This window comes from Leptonychotes weddellii, chromosome 13 (assembly GCF_054177405.1).
Source record: "Leptonychotes weddellii isolate Sample4059 chromosome 13, ASM5417740v2, whole genome shotgun sequence".
Lineage (NCBI taxonomy): Eukaryota > Metazoa > Chordata > Mammalia > Carnivora > Phocidae > Leptonychotes > Leptonychotes weddellii.
In genome coordinates this window covers 12,031,073-12,049,154 of record NC_138381.1, presented here as the reverse complement: position 1 = coordinate 12,049,154, position 18,082 = coordinate 12,031,073, and the positions used below count along the sequence as shown (strand labels likewise).

The 18,082-nt window shown below is 37.3% G+C and overlaps 1 protein-coding gene and 1 pseudogene across 1 annotated transcript in view; both read left to right on the top strand.

Annotated features, from left to right (window-relative positions):
- Positions 1 to 18,014, top strand: part of VPS4B (vacuolar protein sorting 4 homolog B) — a 27,798-nt gene extending 9,784 nt beyond the window's left edge. Inside the window, exons 4-11 of the mRNA XM_006745596.3 lie at positions 1,773 to 1,840; positions 5,932 to 6,051; positions 9,012 to 9,168; positions 9,551 to 9,699; positions 10,436 to 10,517; positions 11,886 to 12,105; positions 15,601 to 15,741; positions 17,564 to 18,014. Coding sequence (XP_006745659.1) covers positions 1,773 to 1,840; positions 5,932 to 6,051; positions 9,012 to 9,168; positions 9,551 to 9,699; positions 10,436 to 10,517; positions 11,886 to 12,105; positions 15,601 to 15,741; positions 17,564 to 17,665 — 1,039 coding nt within the window. The 3' untranslated portion in view covers positions 17,666 to 18,014. The remainder of the gene's footprint in view (positions 1 to 1,772; positions 1,841 to 5,931; positions 6,052 to 9,011; positions 9,169 to 9,550; positions 9,700 to 10,435; positions 10,518 to 11,885; positions 12,106 to 15,600; positions 15,742 to 17,563) is intronic.
- LOC115944962 (RWD domain-containing protein 4 pseudogene) lies at positions 12,115 to 15,592 on the top strand (annotated as a pseudogene).
- Positions 18,015 to 18,082: the final 68 nt, after the last annotated feature.

Below are 18,082 nucleotides of genomic sequence, written 5' to 3'. Positions count from 1 at the left end.
AAAAGCTCAAGATTTTATATTCTCTATTCAAGACATGGTCAGGAAACCAGGGAGTTCCTGTGACACCTAAGAATATTTTTATCTTCTGCACCTACAGCATTGACATAACAAAAATCAGACCCCACCTGATCTTACAGATTGTTGAATTTCAACATAGAGTCAACTTTAGGGTTTCTTATGTGAAGGTTGGGCCATTTGGAAGACTGGGTCTGCAAAATTAAAATGAAACGCTTGTGAAAAATTTCATTAACCTCAAGTGCCTGGACCCCCTACTCTTCCTGAGACTCCCTTGCCAGCAGAAATGTCCTCTCCTCCCTGTGAGTGGAGGCTTCTCTGGTCTCTGGTCTTGCTTGAAGACCCTGTGTTCTCCCTTCCTGAGATGGCTTCCATGGGGGGGGTGGGGGGTGCCAATTCTGTATTGAATAGCAGGACCCACCTTGGCTAATTTAACAAAAAGGGGCTTACTATAGAGTATTGACCTTATACATTTTGGGGTGGGGGCAGGGAATCAAGCTTGGATTCCATATTGTTAGGAGAAATGGCCACCTCCACCAGGGTGGTTCTGGTAGGGATCCCGCTGCTGCCAACGCCACTGTCAAGGCCTTCTGATGCCAGGCAGGGGCCAGTAGGATGTCTGCCACAGGTCCCTCAGCACGCCACGGCTTTCGCTCGAAGGGATGGTCTCCTCGCATGCAGCTGCCACCTCAGTTCCTGCCTCCACCTTCTTGGAGGAACTTTGGTCTGATATGGGGCCCTAGCTGCAGGGAAGCCTGGAAAGGGCAACTTTTTGTAAGTACAATCTTCATTGTAGAAGAAAGCCTGGTAGAAGAAGGTCGGAGTGAATATCAAGTGAATCAGTTGGCAGTCTCTGCCCAACCCATAACCCCACTATCCTATGATGAACAAGCCAATCCCATTTTGGGGGAAAATCTGTCAAGCTTTTAAATCTCCCTTTATATGTTCTGTGTAAAAAATGATGTAATGCCATATTTTTTACTTTATCACTTTTTCATTCAACGTTGTATTATAAACATCTCAGTAAACTATTTCTACAACATCATTTTTAAAGATTGCAGCGTAGTCTATCATATGCAATGTAGTCTATCCCCATAACTGAACATACTTTATTTCTAATTTTTCCCTTTGGGGAACTGTGGGCATGATTTTCCTTGTAGTCAAATATTTGAACGCCTTTTAAGTTATTTTTTCAGAATAAATTCTCAGATATGAAATATCTGGGTTGATTTACTTGTCTTTTGGTCTCAGTTCATTTTCCTCAATAGCTTCATCTATTCTCTGGAACCCCCATACTAAGGATTATAGACCTTTATACCTTAAATAATTAATATTCTGGGTTTTTCTCTCCTGGTTATGGCTTCTCGTTCTGATACATAGTTTGCCTGGTTTGATGTTTTTATGTTATTCACAACACTCCTGTAACTCATCTTAAGTCTTTTGTGGAATGAGGTGTGTGGGCATACGTTTATGAATTTGTACATACATCGGTATGTCGTGGGAATTTGGAGCTGGTTCCTGACTTCATTCTGGTCTTTTTGCTCCTTTCCTGTTCATGATTCCATATTGATGGGTAATATGCCTGCTTACTATTTTATTTAATATACTCTTAAAAGTAATAAAATAAGCATAACTTTTAATGTGAATGTCTTATTTTGCCACTTAAGTTACAGATCTCAGATTAATTATTCCTTCATTTTTGCCTTATTTTGATAGCAATGAGTGATCATTTGAATATATTAAATTCTTTTTATTAGGAATGACAGTGATGGGGAAGGAGAAACTGATGATCCTGAAAAAAAGAAACTACAGAATCAACTTCAAGGTTGCTTTAGATTTCATTTTTAAATTTACTATCTTATTTTTTTAAAAACCTTATAGTGAATTGTCTATTTGAATTGTTTTTTCCCCTCTGTATTCAAATGAGGTTCAAGAACTGGCTTTGGTTCCCAGTGGTCACATGCTGACTTTGTCAATTTTCATAGGATTTGCTGTATAGGGTCTCTACTAGGTTGGTTTTTCCCATGTAGTAAAAATATTGTTTGGTTTTATATGTGCCTTAAAAAACCTGTCAGTCAACTTACTCTTTTTCATTTTGTCTTATTTGCCCCCTTTTAGAGAAGGTAGCATTTACACTACTAGCCACATTATAAAATCTGACAGTATTAAAATTTCCAAATTGTCAGAGGAACAGAATGAATTGGGACTCACACTTGACTTTTATTGCTATTGCTGTAGCTGATTCATTGATGGTTTATTTCATGTTTCCAGACCTTTCTTATCTGTGTTTTGTAATATTTCAGTGTCGCCACTTACATTTATCTCTTCCAGCTTTCTGTTTTTACCTTCCAGAACTCTAAAAGTCTTTCATTCTCCTGTGCGTGTAGTATAGTGACATGATGAGAGGCATGGATTTTGGTTCCATTCAGATCTGGAGCCCCTCCAGGGCCCGCTGCAGAAAAGTGGTCTGATCTTGGGCAGGTTCCCGAACCTCTCAGAGCAGAAGACCCCAGCTCTAAAATGGAAATTACTAATACCTTCTTTTCTGGGCAGTTAGAAGGTTATGACAGTGTAAAAACTGCCAAGGTTACATCTGACAAATTTTAGGGCCTCAGTAAACAGTAGTAGCTGTATGTATCTAAAATGGCACCTGTTTAATTGCTGGCTTTGTACTGAGATTTGATTGTTTTTTGATACGTTAGTTGATGACTTTTTGAGTTGAATTTTATGTATTTTGTTCATTTGAATTTTGCCAAATAGAATGCATAACTGGGAAGGATTTCCATTGTAGAGGCACAGCCTGGGTTAGTGAATGGTGAATATATCTAGCTTGGCCAGTCCTTTAATCTTGCTGTACCAACTAGTCTCTTTATTTTTATTTATTTATTTTTTTTAAAGATTTTATTTATTTATTTGAGAGAGAGAATGACAGAGAGAGAGAGCACATGAGAGGGGGGAGGGTCAGAGGGAGAAGCAGACTCCCTGCTGAGCAGGGAGCCCGACGCGGGACTCGATCCCGGGACTCCAGGATCATGACCTGAGCCGAAGGCAGTCGCTTAACCAACTGAGCCACCCAGGCGCCCCTAGTCTCTTTATTTTTATTCTATTTTTTGTTTTACCAGTCCTACTGGGATATATAGGAGAATGCTATAAGGTTAATATCTGGAAAGCACTACAGTTTGTGAGGCTGATTTATAAATGAGAACTTCAAAGGTGGATAAGGTCCAAAAGGAAAAGCTGAGTTTCTGCTGCCACAGCGCCACTGCCTGGAGCAGTGCGGGCACACGCCTCGTACTCAGTTTTGCTGGACAACCCAGCGGTCTGTGCCAAGTGGCCTTAATTCAGTTGTAAGGCAAAAGGTGTTTTTTTCCTGTCCTTTTGGTTTTGTTTCCCTCTCTCCCCCACAAAGTAAAAACTGGAGTGTATCTTTAGTTTTGGAAAAGATACAAGCCCATTTTTAATAGGGAATTTTTCTTTAAAATCAGTAATGATAAGAACCAGAGATGTATAAAAATACAAATGCTGAAAATACTTAAATGAGGAAATTTATTTGGAATTTCAGGATGAAGTGGAGTATGAAAGGAGTCCTAGCCTTTCATATCTCAGAGTCCTTTTTTCCATCTTTTCATTTAATAGTTTGCTCATTGATTTCACTGTGTAATATCCTTTTTTGAACCTTTCTTTTTTTCTGAAAGAGTATTTTAAATCTTTTACTTCTGTTTTAAGGTATGACTTTAAGTGTAGTATTTGATTATTAAAATTAAAGAATTTATGATTTGAGTTTTTTGTTAGCTGTTTTGATGCTCAGTGACTTTTGAGGTTTAATAACATGAGTGTAATCAAAGACTGGATAAATTTATATAATTGGAAACATATCATTTGGCTTTTATTCCCAATAATCCCTCTCCCCTTTTTAATTACTACTTTTATTAATATTACTTTTATGTGAATAATCTTGTGTCACTAAACATTCCAAAGTGACTTTTAAACTTTGAAAAGTATTAGTTATATGTGAAGATAAGCTTTGGCATAATTAGAAAATTCATACTTAGAAAAAACTTTAGTTTACCAGATGCTGCTGATATAGAAAGTAAATTTACTTTTTTTTTTTTAACTATCACAAAATCCTATCAGATAATGTAAATATTTCCTCACGTAGGATTACTAAGCTGAATGGAACATAGAAAAGAAGTGAATTGGCTTTAATTTATACTTAATGTGAACTTTTAGAATGCAGGAAGTATTTATGGTTTCATTTAATTTTAATCTGTAGCTAAAGATTTTCATAAGTAGGTTGTGTAATATAACTACTCTTATAATAATAAATGATGTTTTGTAAAAAGCAAGAAGAAATACCCATAAAACTAACTTCATTGGTAATCAGTGAATTGTGTAAGTGGTGATGTTTTGCAGTACTTAAAACAATTCCATATTGGGGCGCCTGGGTGGCTCAGTTGGTTAAGCGACTGCCTTCGGCTCAGGTCATGATCCTGGAGTCCCAGGATCGAGTCCCGCATCGGGCTCCCTGCTCAGCAGGGGGTCTGCTTCTCCCTCTGCCCTCTTCCTTCTCGTGCTCTCTGTCTCTCATTCTCTCTCTCTCAAATAAATAAATAAAATCTTTAAAAAAAAAAAAACAAAAAAAACAATTCCATATCACCTTAGAACCAGCTTTTGGAAAAGCTTTTGATAAAAGAGAATTCAAAACTTTTGCCAGTAAGCTATATTAGAAGAAACCTTTATAGACTCACTACAACAATTGCTGGGGCTTCTGAATATATTGTATAGAAAAACTAAATCATTTAGATAACTAAATCATTTCAATAACTTTTTAATGTGCAAAAATTGTAAGTAGGTCTATTTAGAGGCCCCAAAGAAAATTTGGCAAATCTCAGGAAAGTATTGCAGATCTCCAGGAGCACATTGTCTCTCTCTCCTCCATCATCCCCTCCCTCCCATTCTCCCTACTGTTTATCTGTCCATCTGTCTGTCTGTCTGTGTGTCTAAGTTCTTTTTTTTTTTTTTTTAAGATTTTATTTATTTATTTGAGAGAGAATGAGAGACAGAGAGCACGAGAGGGAAGAGGGCAGAGGGAGAAGCAGACCCCCCGCTGAGCAGGGAGCCCGATGCGGGACTCGATCCCGGGACTCCAGGATCATGACCTGAGCTGAAGGCAGTCGCTTAACCAACTGAGCCACCCAGGCGCCCTGTGTGTCTAAGTTCTTAAGTATCTTTTCCTTTTGGTGCTTAAGGAGAGCATTAGATCACTGGGTATTTTTGTTAAGAAAAAAGTAGTTGATCAGCCCCCATTGAACAGGTACTTTTAATACTTCAGAATCAGTGCATTCAAACATTGTAACCATTTGATGTAATGCTTGGTGCTTTTCCAGACACTCTAATATTCATTATGTCGTTTGATCCCTCCACTAACCCGTCTTAAGTAGTTTGGGCAGACAGTATTCTTTTCATTTCATGGTGAGGAAGCGGAAATCGGAAAGTTAAGTGACCTACCCTAGGTTAGCCAGTCACCCAGCCCAGCTTTCTGACAGCTTCTGACTCCGCCCCAACAGCTACTTCCTAATCGCACAGTTTCAAGAGGGTTTTTTTTTTTTTTAAGATTTTATTTATTTATTTGAGAGAGAGAGCACATGAGAGTGGGGAGGGTCAGAGGGAGAAGCAGACTCCCCGCCGAGCAGGGAGCCCGATGCGGGACTCGATCCCGGGACTCCAGGATCATGACCTGAGCCGAAGGCAGTCGCTTAACCAACTGAGCCACCCAGGCGCCCTCAAGAGGGTTTTTAATAGATAAAACTTTTTCAGACAATTTTATAATGTATTTCTTGAATGTCATTATTTCATGTTGTCTTCTACGTTTGATGGAATAGTACTTAATTTAAAGATGATGTACTTCTCTTGTAGGTGCCATTGTTATAGAGCGACCAAATGTGAAATGGAATGATGTTGCTGGTCTCGAAGGAGCCAAAGAGGCACTTAAAGAGGCTGTGATATTGCCTATTAAATTCCCTCATCTTTTTACAGGTGAGATGACTGTTATATAGATTTTCTGATGATTGTTTTAAAATTAACATTGACGAATGAGGTAGAGCATTGTGAATTTTTGTCACCATATCATAAGTTAGCACCTTAAATAAATTCTGTTATAAGGCAGTGATATACCTCTACACAAAGGTCTTTATTTCGTACACATACTTGCAGTATACACATACTGCAAAAAACCTAAATGTCAACCAGTAGGGCAAAGTGTAAATCACTAGCACACAGCAGAATACTGTGCACTCGTTCAGTTAGAGGGTATGTCTACATTAAGAAATTTAGATCTATGTTATAATTGACATGAAAGAATGTCCACATATGTATATAAAGATCAAAACACGAGCTATAAACATGTATAGTATGACTCTACATTTGTGAAATAAATGTGTGTGCTGAGAAGTAAATGTAGACAGATTGACAAAAATGCTAATGTTATGCCTAGAAGATAAGACGATGGGTTTGAACTTTTTTTTTTTTTTAAAGATTTTATTTATTTATTTGACAGACCGAGACAGCGAGAGCAGGAACACAAGCAGGGGGAGTGGGAGAGGGAGAAGCAGACTCCCTGCAGAGCAGGGAGCCCGATGCGGGACTCGATCCCAGGACCCTGGGACCATGACCTGAGCCGAAGGCAGACGCTTAACCGACTGAGCCACCCAGGCGCCCGGGTTTGAACTTTCATCTGAAGTTTTTACAGTGGCCATGTACTAGTTGTATCAGTTTTTCCCGTTTCTTAAAAAGCAGAGCAAGAATTATTTAACATTTTCAGACGAAGTACCTGTCCTCTAGGGACAGCTCATTCTCACCTGAGGAGAATACTGCTCACACAACCATCTGGGTGTGGTTGAAGTTCCAGCTCTAGCAGCAGCTCGTTTGTCTGTGCTGAGCCATTCCTTCCCATTGTCCTTTTTGTGCCTGATAGCCTGCCTGTGTGGTGATGTGGCTGTACCCACGGTGTAACCGTGAAACAGGCTGTGCTGCTTTATGTAGAGAGCAAATCTGTGGTGTTGGCCTCAAACTGAACAGGCCCCGAAAGTGATGTCATGTAGAGGAGTGATGAGCAAAGACCCTGTGAGCCACTCGGGGTCCGCCAAGCCAGGTAGGACTTACAACCTCACTTCACAAATACGAAATTAACAGTGTAAAAGTTGATGTCGTGATCCCGTAAAGGCACGAAAGGATGGGTGAGCTCATTCTCTGCTACTTACGCCAGTGTTTTCCAAACACAAGTCATGGCTATATCTTCCTTATGATTATTTCCGTATACGTGTACCATTATTATTTTTTAAATATCTTTTTTTAAATCACTCACTTTTAGAGCATATTTTTCCTAAAGTACAGCATAAATATACAGAGACCAGCAGGAACCTAAAAGTGTTCAGCTTCACAGATTATCAGAAGGTCAGTACATCTATGTAATCACCATCACACAGATCAAGAAATGATACCAGTAACCCACAGGTCCCTCTGCCAGATCTTTCCTCTGCAAAGGTGATCACTCTTGACTCCCCCTAACACCATAGATCGTTTTGCCTACATTTGAACTTATAAATCATCTTTCTTGTTTTTCTGTAGTAGCATCATTTTAAAAGATTGCTTTGTGTCTACTATAAATAGAAAAATTTGTATTTTTCTCATACACATTTTAAAAACGATTTAAATAAAAAGTATTTGTATACTACCTGAAAAGCACTTCCTATACCACCAGTCATATATACCGCACTTAAGGGAACACTGACTTACAATTGCAGACATTTAAAATAGGAAGATAGAAGAACTCAAGTCAAAGTTGAGGCTTTCATAACAATAAATACAACAGTATTTAGTTCTGCCATTAGTAATCTACATGTCATTCTTATGTAGATACCATGTACCCATCCACAGTTTGAACCTAGAAATTTTTTAAATGTGTATTTGATATTTTTTTGCCAGATGTAACTCAGTCTGTTTTATTTTAGGCAGCGTTGTGATTTCTTATTAGGAAAATTGAAATACAAAGAGTTGATTTGTTCACTTGTTCTATTTTGGCAAAACTAGGATTTCAGGGAGTCTCCTCATCATTACCCAACCACCTGAATAAGAATATGCTCTCCGTAATAGTAACCTGCGCTTCCCTGTGGATCAGGAATTGAATAGAACTTTGTGAGGGATCAGCCAGACTGTGTTAGTTTCATTCCTCCAAAATATTTAAAAGACTATTTAATAACCTTAATATTAAAGAATCACAAATATTTATAAGAAATATAAATATTTAAAAGAAAATGTTTCCAGCTGCCCTTGTCCTGTGGATCTCATTTATCCTACAATATTCTGATATTGATTATTGCACACAGCAGACAATCAGGAAGGACCTTTTAACTGAACGATTCTGCCCTTACTAGACTATAAGCCCATGGAGGGCAGAGATCCTTTTGTGTTCAAGGTTCTCAGTCCATACATTGTGGTTTTAGTACATAGTAGTTGAATGAATGAGTGAAGTAAATGAACTTCCTGTTAGAAGGATTATATCTATGTAAACACATTTGACAAAGTGTTCCCTAGAAAAAGCAAATAAGAGGGGCTCTTGGGTGACTCATTCGGTTAAGCGTCTGCCTACAGCTCAGGTCATGATCCCAGGGTCCTGGGATTGAGTCCCACATTGGGCTCCTTGCTCAGTGGGAAGCCTGCTCCTCCCTCTCCCACTCCCCCTGCTTGTGTTCTCTCGTTCTCTCTCTCTCTCTGTCAAATAAATAAATAAAATCTTTTAAAAAAAAAAAAGAAAAGAAAAAGTAAATGAGCTACTTCTAAGACATACTTACCTTAGTTTATTTTAAAAAAAAATTTTTTATTCTGATAGCTGTAGAGTGAAAACCTCTTCACAGTATTCTTCAGGAGGGATGATGTCTCCGGTAACAGAAATTAACAGTCTTAAGATTCTCATGTTATTTTTCTAATGCAAATTTTAGGCAAGAGAACGCCTTGGAGGGGAATTCTGTTATTTGGGCCACCTGGAACAGGAAAGTCCTACTTAGCCAAAGCTGTAGCAACAGAAGCAAACAACTCCACGTTTTTTTCAGTATCTTCCTCTGACCTTGTCTCAAAGTGGCTAGGTGAAAGTGAAAAGTAAGTAGTAAGTTGATTTTTTTTTTTTTTTTTAAGTTTCTCTCTGCCTGGTAATCATTATATCAGTCTATAAAGTAATAGGCTTATATCATTCATAGACATTCAGAGAAGTGACATTAAGTATTCATTTCTGTGTCAGATCAGTCCCTAGTTTGAAATTCATTTCATAGGGAAAAGATAGCATATGTACAGTTACATATAGTATAGTTTAGTAAATCATAAACTGAATCATCTAATTGTAGGATTCTTATTTTCTGGACCAAAACATGATTGGACTTTAGAGTTCTTAAAATACTGTATATATTCTATTTTAGTTTTTTTCATTAAGTCATGTGTCATTTACTATTTTTTTAAGAAACTGAAAGCTTTTACTTATTTTTAGGCTAGTTAAGAACTTATTCCAACTTGCTAGAGAGAGTAAACCTTCCATTATCTTCATTGATGAAATTGATTCTCTGTGCGGCTCAAGAAGTGAAAATGAAAGCGAAGCTGCCCGTAGAATTAAGACGGAGTTCCTAGTTCAAATGCAAGGTAGGGGTACTGACTTCTAAAATAGTTTCTATTTATTTTATAACTGCTATTATCATAATAATGGAAAAAGTTCAAGTCGAATTTCTCCATTTTAGCAGACTAAGTGTTCTCACTGTGCCATGTTTCATTCTGATTGTCCTGCACATGCACACAAAGTCTGCACCCCGTTGTAATCATCTGTAGGATTCTGGCATAAACAGTAAGGAGATGTGCATATTCACTTATAACCTACCAGGAACACTATCAGTAAAAGAATGTGTAGACTTCAAATGAAATCTTTTGAGAAGAATATGAATAGTATTTGTTCATAGTCTAGCAAATTTGATTCTTGGAAATATTTGCATCATTTGAATAATGTGATATTTGATTAAATACAGTTTTTTCAGAGAGAGACTCTCAATATGAGGCACTTTATTAACATTAAAACACCACTTTTTTTTTTTTTTTTTTTTAAAGATTTTATTTATTTATTTGAGAGAGAGAGACAGAGTGAGAGCATGAGAGGGGGGAGGGTCGGGAGGGTCAGAGGGAGAAGCAGACTCCCTGCCGAGCAGGGAGCCCGATGCGGGACTCAATCCCGGGACTCCAGGATCATGACCTGAGCCGAAGGCAGTCGCTTAACCAACTGAGCCACCCAGGCGCCCTAAAACACCACATTCTTAACAGAACATATAGATGAGGTTGAAAAGAACACTAAAATGACAAATTACTTAAAATATTACGTATTTTGATGCAGGTGTTGGTATAGACAATGATGGAATTTTGGTTCTGGGAGCTACAAATATACCCTGGGTTCTGGATTCTGCCATTAGAAGAAGGTATGATGATACAATGAAGATCTTATTTCTCACTGCAGATGTAACATGTCAGTGACAGTTCCCTTTTTGTTCGTTGAAGAGGCATTCTGACAACTTTTCAGAATTTTTTTGATGTACTCTAACTCTGTTGCCCCCTGCGTTGGGGGAAGAGAGGCAGGCATTTGTTTGCTTACTTGCTTGCTATATTGAAGATACGAGATTTTCGTATACGGAATCTTTCACATTGGAAAATATATTACCTAATGCTTAATTCTAATTAAGCTTAGTGTAAGGCACTGATGCTTCATGTACAAATGTAGCTTGGTATTTCAGTGGGAAACTTTCACATAAAATTTTAGCAAAATGACAATCATATAAGTTAAAGTATGATAGATAACCAAGATATATTTCATTAAAAGTTTATGTCTATAATTTTTTAATTACTTATTGAACTTGAGCTACAGGAAAGGTATATGGACTCGTTACTTTTCATGCACACCGTTCCCTGTTTCATTCATTGAATTTTGCATGGTAAAAATTAGCACCAGTTCTTGCCACTTTTATCCGTTCACTTGATGGTTTGCCGGGATGCTAGGTTACCATCCAGTATTAAGAAAGGAGATCTGCTGGTTATTTTTGAAAAATGGCCTAATTCTAAACCCATCTCTAGAAATAATGGAAATTTAAAATTCTCATAGCCACAGAGAGTTACCTAAAGAACGAAGTCTTCACAGCCACTTAAATTTTCCCTCGTTGCTTCCTCCCTACCCAAATGCTGAAATTCTGAGAAGGCAAGCAAAGTTACTCTTAATAAAACAGTGTTTACTTATGAACTATTAGAATTATTTATTCTGAATGTACCCATTATAATAAAGTGGACATTTTGTGTATTATTAGATAATAATAAACATATAAACATGTTTATTAGATAAGATTTTGAGTAGCTTTACCATTTTAAATTTATAGAATTATTTTGCCCTCTCTTATTTCATATGATTAACCATATTAATCTCTGGATCAGGAGTTCAGAGTATGATTCTATGAGAAGCTAATCTTGTGGGACATACCATGTTGTGAATTCTAGACATTATAAACACTATGGCCAAAATAACCCAAAAATCATGTGAGAAAGATTAAATCACTCCAAACTGGTTCTCTGGCTATTTTGGTTTTACTTGTTAGTTGCTATTGTGTTCTGGATATTTTCCCATTATTTAATGTAAATATACATGTTTAACTCTGACACAATGGGCTCATTTAACTTAGTCAGCTTAGCTTTATGTAAATGAGAATATCTGAGCATCTCGTTTCTTCTTGAGAAATCTGAATTTTCAATTGAAATTAAATATGTGTAGTAATATTTTTGATGTAAATTTCTTTCGTTTTAAGATTTGAGAAACGAATTTATATTCCTTTGCCTGAGGCCCAGGCCCGAGCAGCGATGTTTAAACTGCACTTGGGGACCACTCAGAACAGTCTCACAAAAACAGACTTCCAAGAACTCGGGAAGAAAACAGACGGATATTCGGGGGCAGACATAAGTGTCATTGTGCGCGATGCGCTGATGCAGCCTGTTAGAAAAGTGCAGTCAGCTACTCATTTTAAAAAGGTAAGGAGCTTTGTTCCATCCTTTCAGATACTTTTAAAGTCAGGTTTTGAGACCATCATTGATTTGTCTTCGAAGAATTTCAGGAAGGTTTCTGTTTTATATAATAAATAATGGGTTTATAGAATAAACATTTCCATGTCTTTGAAAATACATTCTCCCACAAAGTTTATTAATAGCTATTATTAATAGTCTTAATGTATTTTAAAATTTTTTATGCAGTGATTTTTGAAGTACTTATTATTTTGATATAAGTATAGAAACTTTAAATATGTAGTTACCACTGATGTAACTAGAATATCCTCAAGCCGAATCTGGTGCATTTACACCTCATTAACAAAGTAAAAATACCAATAGCTGATATTTAAATTTTCACTGTGTTCTATTCTATATCTCACTATTTCATTTGTTCCTCACAAAAATTCTACAAGAGATGCCTGTTGCCACCTGTTGATCATTAATCTGAGACTCAGATGTTAACAGGATTAAACTGGGATTTGGCTGCTAACACGGTTTGCCAAGGTACAACCAGAGAGGTACAGACGTGTGATTTTTCTCTAGGTCACATGTACTTCAGAATCTGAGTCCCCGCTTCCCATGCACTGTTTTGTCTGCATGAATGGGTTGAGCATATAGCATTTTGTAAAAAGACTGTGGTCTTGGGATGTCCAAGATATTTAAGTAACAGTGGGGTAGGTAATTTGTACCAACGCTGTTGCTGAGGACAGCAGTACCCAATATTACCATCAACATCGATGTGAAAATGCTGAAAAACGATTAGCAAACTTAATCCAGCAATATGACAAGACTGATGTATCATGACTAAGTTACATACGTATGTCTTGTCCCACAATGAAATAAGTTTTTAAAAAAATGATGAGCTTGAATTAAAACCTGAATTTAAAGCCGGACTCCACAACTTACTTGTTATATCTCCTTGCGCAAATTATATTACCCATTTAAGTCTTGTTTGTATCATCTCTATAGGAGACAGTAGCACTGCCTCCAAGTACAATTGTGGAAACGAAATGAAGTAGTTCTCGGAAAGCACTTGAGTAGCCCCGGGAAATAGCCCTTTCCTTCTGCAGCCACTTCATTACTGGGAGAAATATAGGAGGCTCAGGGTCAAGTTTATGTCCCAGCCATTGTATTTTCTTTTAAATTCTCTTTGCATTTAGAAACTATTGATTGTTAGGAACTCAGTCCTTTCCTACCCAGAACTTTTCATTCGGTTCTCCATGTGACTGCCAGGGACAGCTTCTGTGACCGTGAAGCTGGGTCCTTCTTAGGAGGATAAAGGTGAAGCAGCCAAATGAATGTTAACATCTGGCCTCCTGCATCATCAGCTAGTAGATATCTCAATGGCTCCATCTTTTACTCCCATTTTAAGGCTGATTATTTCAATTAGCAAGAACAAGATTGCCTGTTTGTGTATTTATCAAATGTCTAAAGTACTACTCTGAGCCTAGAGATAAGTCAGAAAGTACTACAATCAAACACAAAAATCCCTGCTGCTGAAATTTTTGTGGGGAAAGACAGATAATAAAATACACATAATAAGTAAAGCTAGAATGTTTATTTTTCTGTACCTGCCCTAATCCTGACGTAATATTTAAGATTGATCATTGTCAAATAAATATTAAATGTGAAAGCAGCCCCCAATTTAGCATAGATCTGTTGCCACCTATAAAATACTTGCATGTGCTCAGGCTCCCCGCCCACAGACCCCCGGAGGCCAGGGGCGCACGTGACTCTCGTCCCCTGTGTGAGGGGTGTGCCTCCCGCAGCCCAGGGCTCGGAAGGGGGACGCCCCGGGCTCGGGGCCACTGCTCTCGCTTTCTCGTTGTCGCAGACACCCTCCCAGGGGGCATCCCACAACCGGCGCAATGAGTGCCAATGAGGACCAAGAGATGGAACTGGAAGCTCTACGTTCTGTTTATGAAGGAGATGAAAGCTTCCGGGAATTAAGTCCAGTGTCATTTCAATACAGGATAGGTGAAAATGGTGATCCCAAAGCCTTCTTAATAGAGATTTCCTGGACAGAAACATACCCCAAACACTTCCAATTATATCTATGAACGCTTTTTTGAACAACACCATATCATCTGCTGTAAAGCAGAGCATATTAGCCAAGTTACAGGAAGAAGTGGAGGTCAATCTCGGGACTGCCATGACCTACACATTGTTTGAAAATGCCAAGGACAGTAAGGAGCAGTTCATGAGAATCACCAGCCCATGAATTCTATGATACCCATAAGCAGTTATCATCTCCGTTGAAACCCCTAATACAGCCCTACCAAGTAAGAAAAAAGAACAGCTTTCAAAAACCCAGAAACGTAAGCTGGCAGATAAAACAGATCACAAAGGAGAACTGCCTCGAGGGTGGAACTGGGTTGATGTGGTGAAGCATTTAAGCAAACTGGCTCTAAAGATGATGAATAATACTTGGAATTGAAGACAAGGGAAGAACATCCTTTAAAAAGTAAACTGGGTTCAAAATCCTTCATTACTCTTTTCTGGTATTGAGGTGGCTTTTTATAAAACAGAATTCTTTTGTATGTTTCTTACGTAAAAAACGTTTTAAGCTGGAAGTTCATGAAGAGATCTGGTTGTATTAAATTATTTTCACAAACTTGCCTTAATAAAAGGTGAAATGTTAAAAAAAAATACTCGCATGTGACTCTGAGTCACAAAGTTTTGTCTCTGGGTGTTATTAAAATTTTATTTTAAATCAGTTATGAATCTCAAAATAAGCACTGAAATTACACTTAGCATTTAATTTTGTACTTATTTTTATTTTATTTTTTATTTTTTATTTTTTTTTAAAGATTTTTTATTTATTTATTTGACAGAGAGAGAGATAGCGAGAGCAGGAACACAAGCAGGAGGAGTGGGAGAGCGAGAAGCAGGCTTCCTGCCGAGCAGGGAGCCCGATGTGGGACTCGATCCCAGGACCCCGGGATCATGACCTGAGCCGAAGGCAGACGCTTAACGACTGAGCCACCCAGGCGCCCCTGTACTTATTTTTAAAGAAGGACTTTTTGTTGAGAAAGAAAGATTCAGTGATTTCACACTTATAAATCTTCCAAATATCACAGAACTTTCTCAGTTTTGGAAAATAGAGAAAACTTAAGAGACTTATTGAGGATGCCTTTTTTGTGGACTCTAAGACCATTTAATAGGCATTAGAGAAAAGAGAACTCTTAACCACAGATGTTTCTTTTTTTTTTTTCTTTTAATTTTAACTCCTTTTCTCCTTTGATCATGTAAGTAATATAGGAAATTTCAAAATACAAGAAAGCAACAGGAAAAAAATCAAAACCAAACAAAATCTATCCCGTCACCCAAAGATAACTACATTTTGTTGTATATTCATGTTTATTTTTAGAAGTAAACATTTTAACCAAGTACAGAATAGTACATTTTCAAATGTCTTGATAATGGCCTAAATCTTAGTTAATTTGTTCAAGTAAATATTTCAGATTACTTTTTATTCAGGTGTGCGGACCTTCACGAGATGATCCCAACAAAATAATAGATGACCTGCTAACACCCTGTTCTCCTGGTGACCCTGGGGCCATTGAAATGACATGGATGGACGTTCCTGGGGATAAACTTTTGGAGCCAATTGTTTGCATGGTTTGACATTTTAAAAAATTTGAAACATTACAGTTTGTCATTTGTGAGACAGAGATAAACATTTTTAGTTATATAAGATGAGCTAGAAAATATCAGTATGATCAAGCATGTTTATGTAATACTACTCAAAAAATTGTGAAGTTAATTGAACTTAAAATATAAAAAATAATTATCTTTAAAATAGGTTCTTGGGCTTTAAGAAAAATTTTAAGTGAAAAAGTTTTTTTTCAAAAAACAGGTTTCTAAGCTTTTATAGGTCTTATGGCTGGGATACTATCAACAGAATACTTATTTATATGGCATAAATTATTGTCAAGACTTGACCAAAAAGTAAAATTGGTGAAATTTCTTTTCTGAATCTTAAGATTTTATAAAATATCCAGAAACCTTAATGCATCTATCATAGTAATCATAATGGTGTTTTTCTGTTTTACTTCAAGTTTTGTAGAAAATTTAATGTAGTGCTTGAAAAAAAAAGTCCTGAAACCAAATTTTTATGATAAAAAAAATTACATTTCTATAGTTTATATTGGAGGGATTTATAATTCTTAAGACTTATTTTGTAAGGTATAGGAAGCTTACTGTGAAAAGCTACATTTATTATTTTTATGTTTTCTTATTGGTGCATGCTCAGTTTTTTAAAAATCTGCTTCAGTTACAGATTTTCAAAGAGCTTTATGTCAGAATTAACAGTAACTTCCAGAGGAGAAACTTATTTATGCGATATGTACACATAGACCTATAGACATACACATACCTCTATAAGTACATAGTATGTATATAGATATATTTACGTGTTAATTATGCTTCTCCGAGAAGTTATTCAGAAACCCTTTTTTGTTTCAGTCTTTGCTATGTTATTTTTTTTTAAGATTTACTTATTTATTTTAAAGAGAAGCGTGAGTGTGGGTGGGGATTGGGGGAGAGGGAGAGAGAGAATCTCAAGCAGACTCCCTGCTGAGTGTGGAACCCATCATGGGGATCCCTGAGATCATGACCTGAGCTGAAATCAAGAGTCGGATGCTCAACCAACTGAGCCACTCAGGTGCCCCACTATGTTATTTTTTATAAAGATTTTGTTCTTTGACCATTTTTCATACTGTTTTATAAGAGACATAGCCCAGAAGTTAATCTTTTAATGAATCCCTGATGTTAGCCTATTTTCTTCCCATTTTGATCATAATTTTAATTAATAGTTAAAAATTCTGGGGGCGCCTGGGTGTCTTGGTCAGTTAAGTGTCTGCCTTTGGCTCAGGTCATGATCTTGGGCTCCCTGCTTTGCGGGGAGTCTGCTTCTCCCTCTCCCTCTACCCTCCCTCCCACTGGTACTCTCTTGTCCCTCTCTTTCTCTCTCAAATAAATAAATAAAATATTTTTTAAAAAATTCTGATTAATTGGTTTTAATTAAATGGTGTGTTTCACATAAGTGAATAACTTCTGTAAGTGAATGACTAAATTCATTTTGAACTGCACTTGGTGAACTCTCTTGTTTTAAGAAAAAAACAGATAAGACCAGAAAAGAGATCAGGGACATATTTTGGAAGGCCTTGATCTTCAAGCGAAAAGGATTATACTCCTGATAGGTAATGGGAGCCATCAAAAGTTGTGGTCAGGACTAGGCAAGCAGCTTAAAGTTACTGTGCAAAGGAAGAGCAGGATCAAAGATGTCCTTTAGAAGGAATAAGAGTTTATTGTTAGTAACTTACGGCACACTGCAAATACTTAGATTTAACCTCAGGTGGAAAGTTAGTTAATAATAATACAATGATTTTTATTTGATTAAATCTATTACTAATACTCCTCCCTTCTTTTTCCCTGACAGTCGGATATGTTACGGTCCCTATCTAACACAAAACCCACAGTCAATGAACATGACTTGTTGAAATTAAAGAAGTTTACAGAAGATTTTGGCCAAGAAGGCTAAACCAAAGACAACGAGGAAGACATTACCATGCGTGTTCTTTATTTCGTAGGTACTTTTGCCTTTCTTGGATGGCATTCAGATTATTTCCAGTAAAACTCTTTTACCACAGGGAAATACAGATCTCACTCCAGAGTTCCTTTAATTTTATATGTATTTTTGCTCCATTACCAGTTAAATGCTCCTGTTAACAAAAATTATAAAATAATGGATAATAAGGAGCGGGCGCCTGGGTGGCTCAGTTGGTTAAGCGACTGCCTTCGGTTCAGGTCATGATCCTGGAGTCCCTGGATCGAGTCCCGCATCGGGCTCCCTGCTTGGCAGGGAGTCTGCTTCTCCCTCTGACCCTCCTCCCTCTCATGCTCTCTGTCTCTCATTCTCTCTCTCTCAAATAAATAAATAAAATCTTTAAAAAAAAAA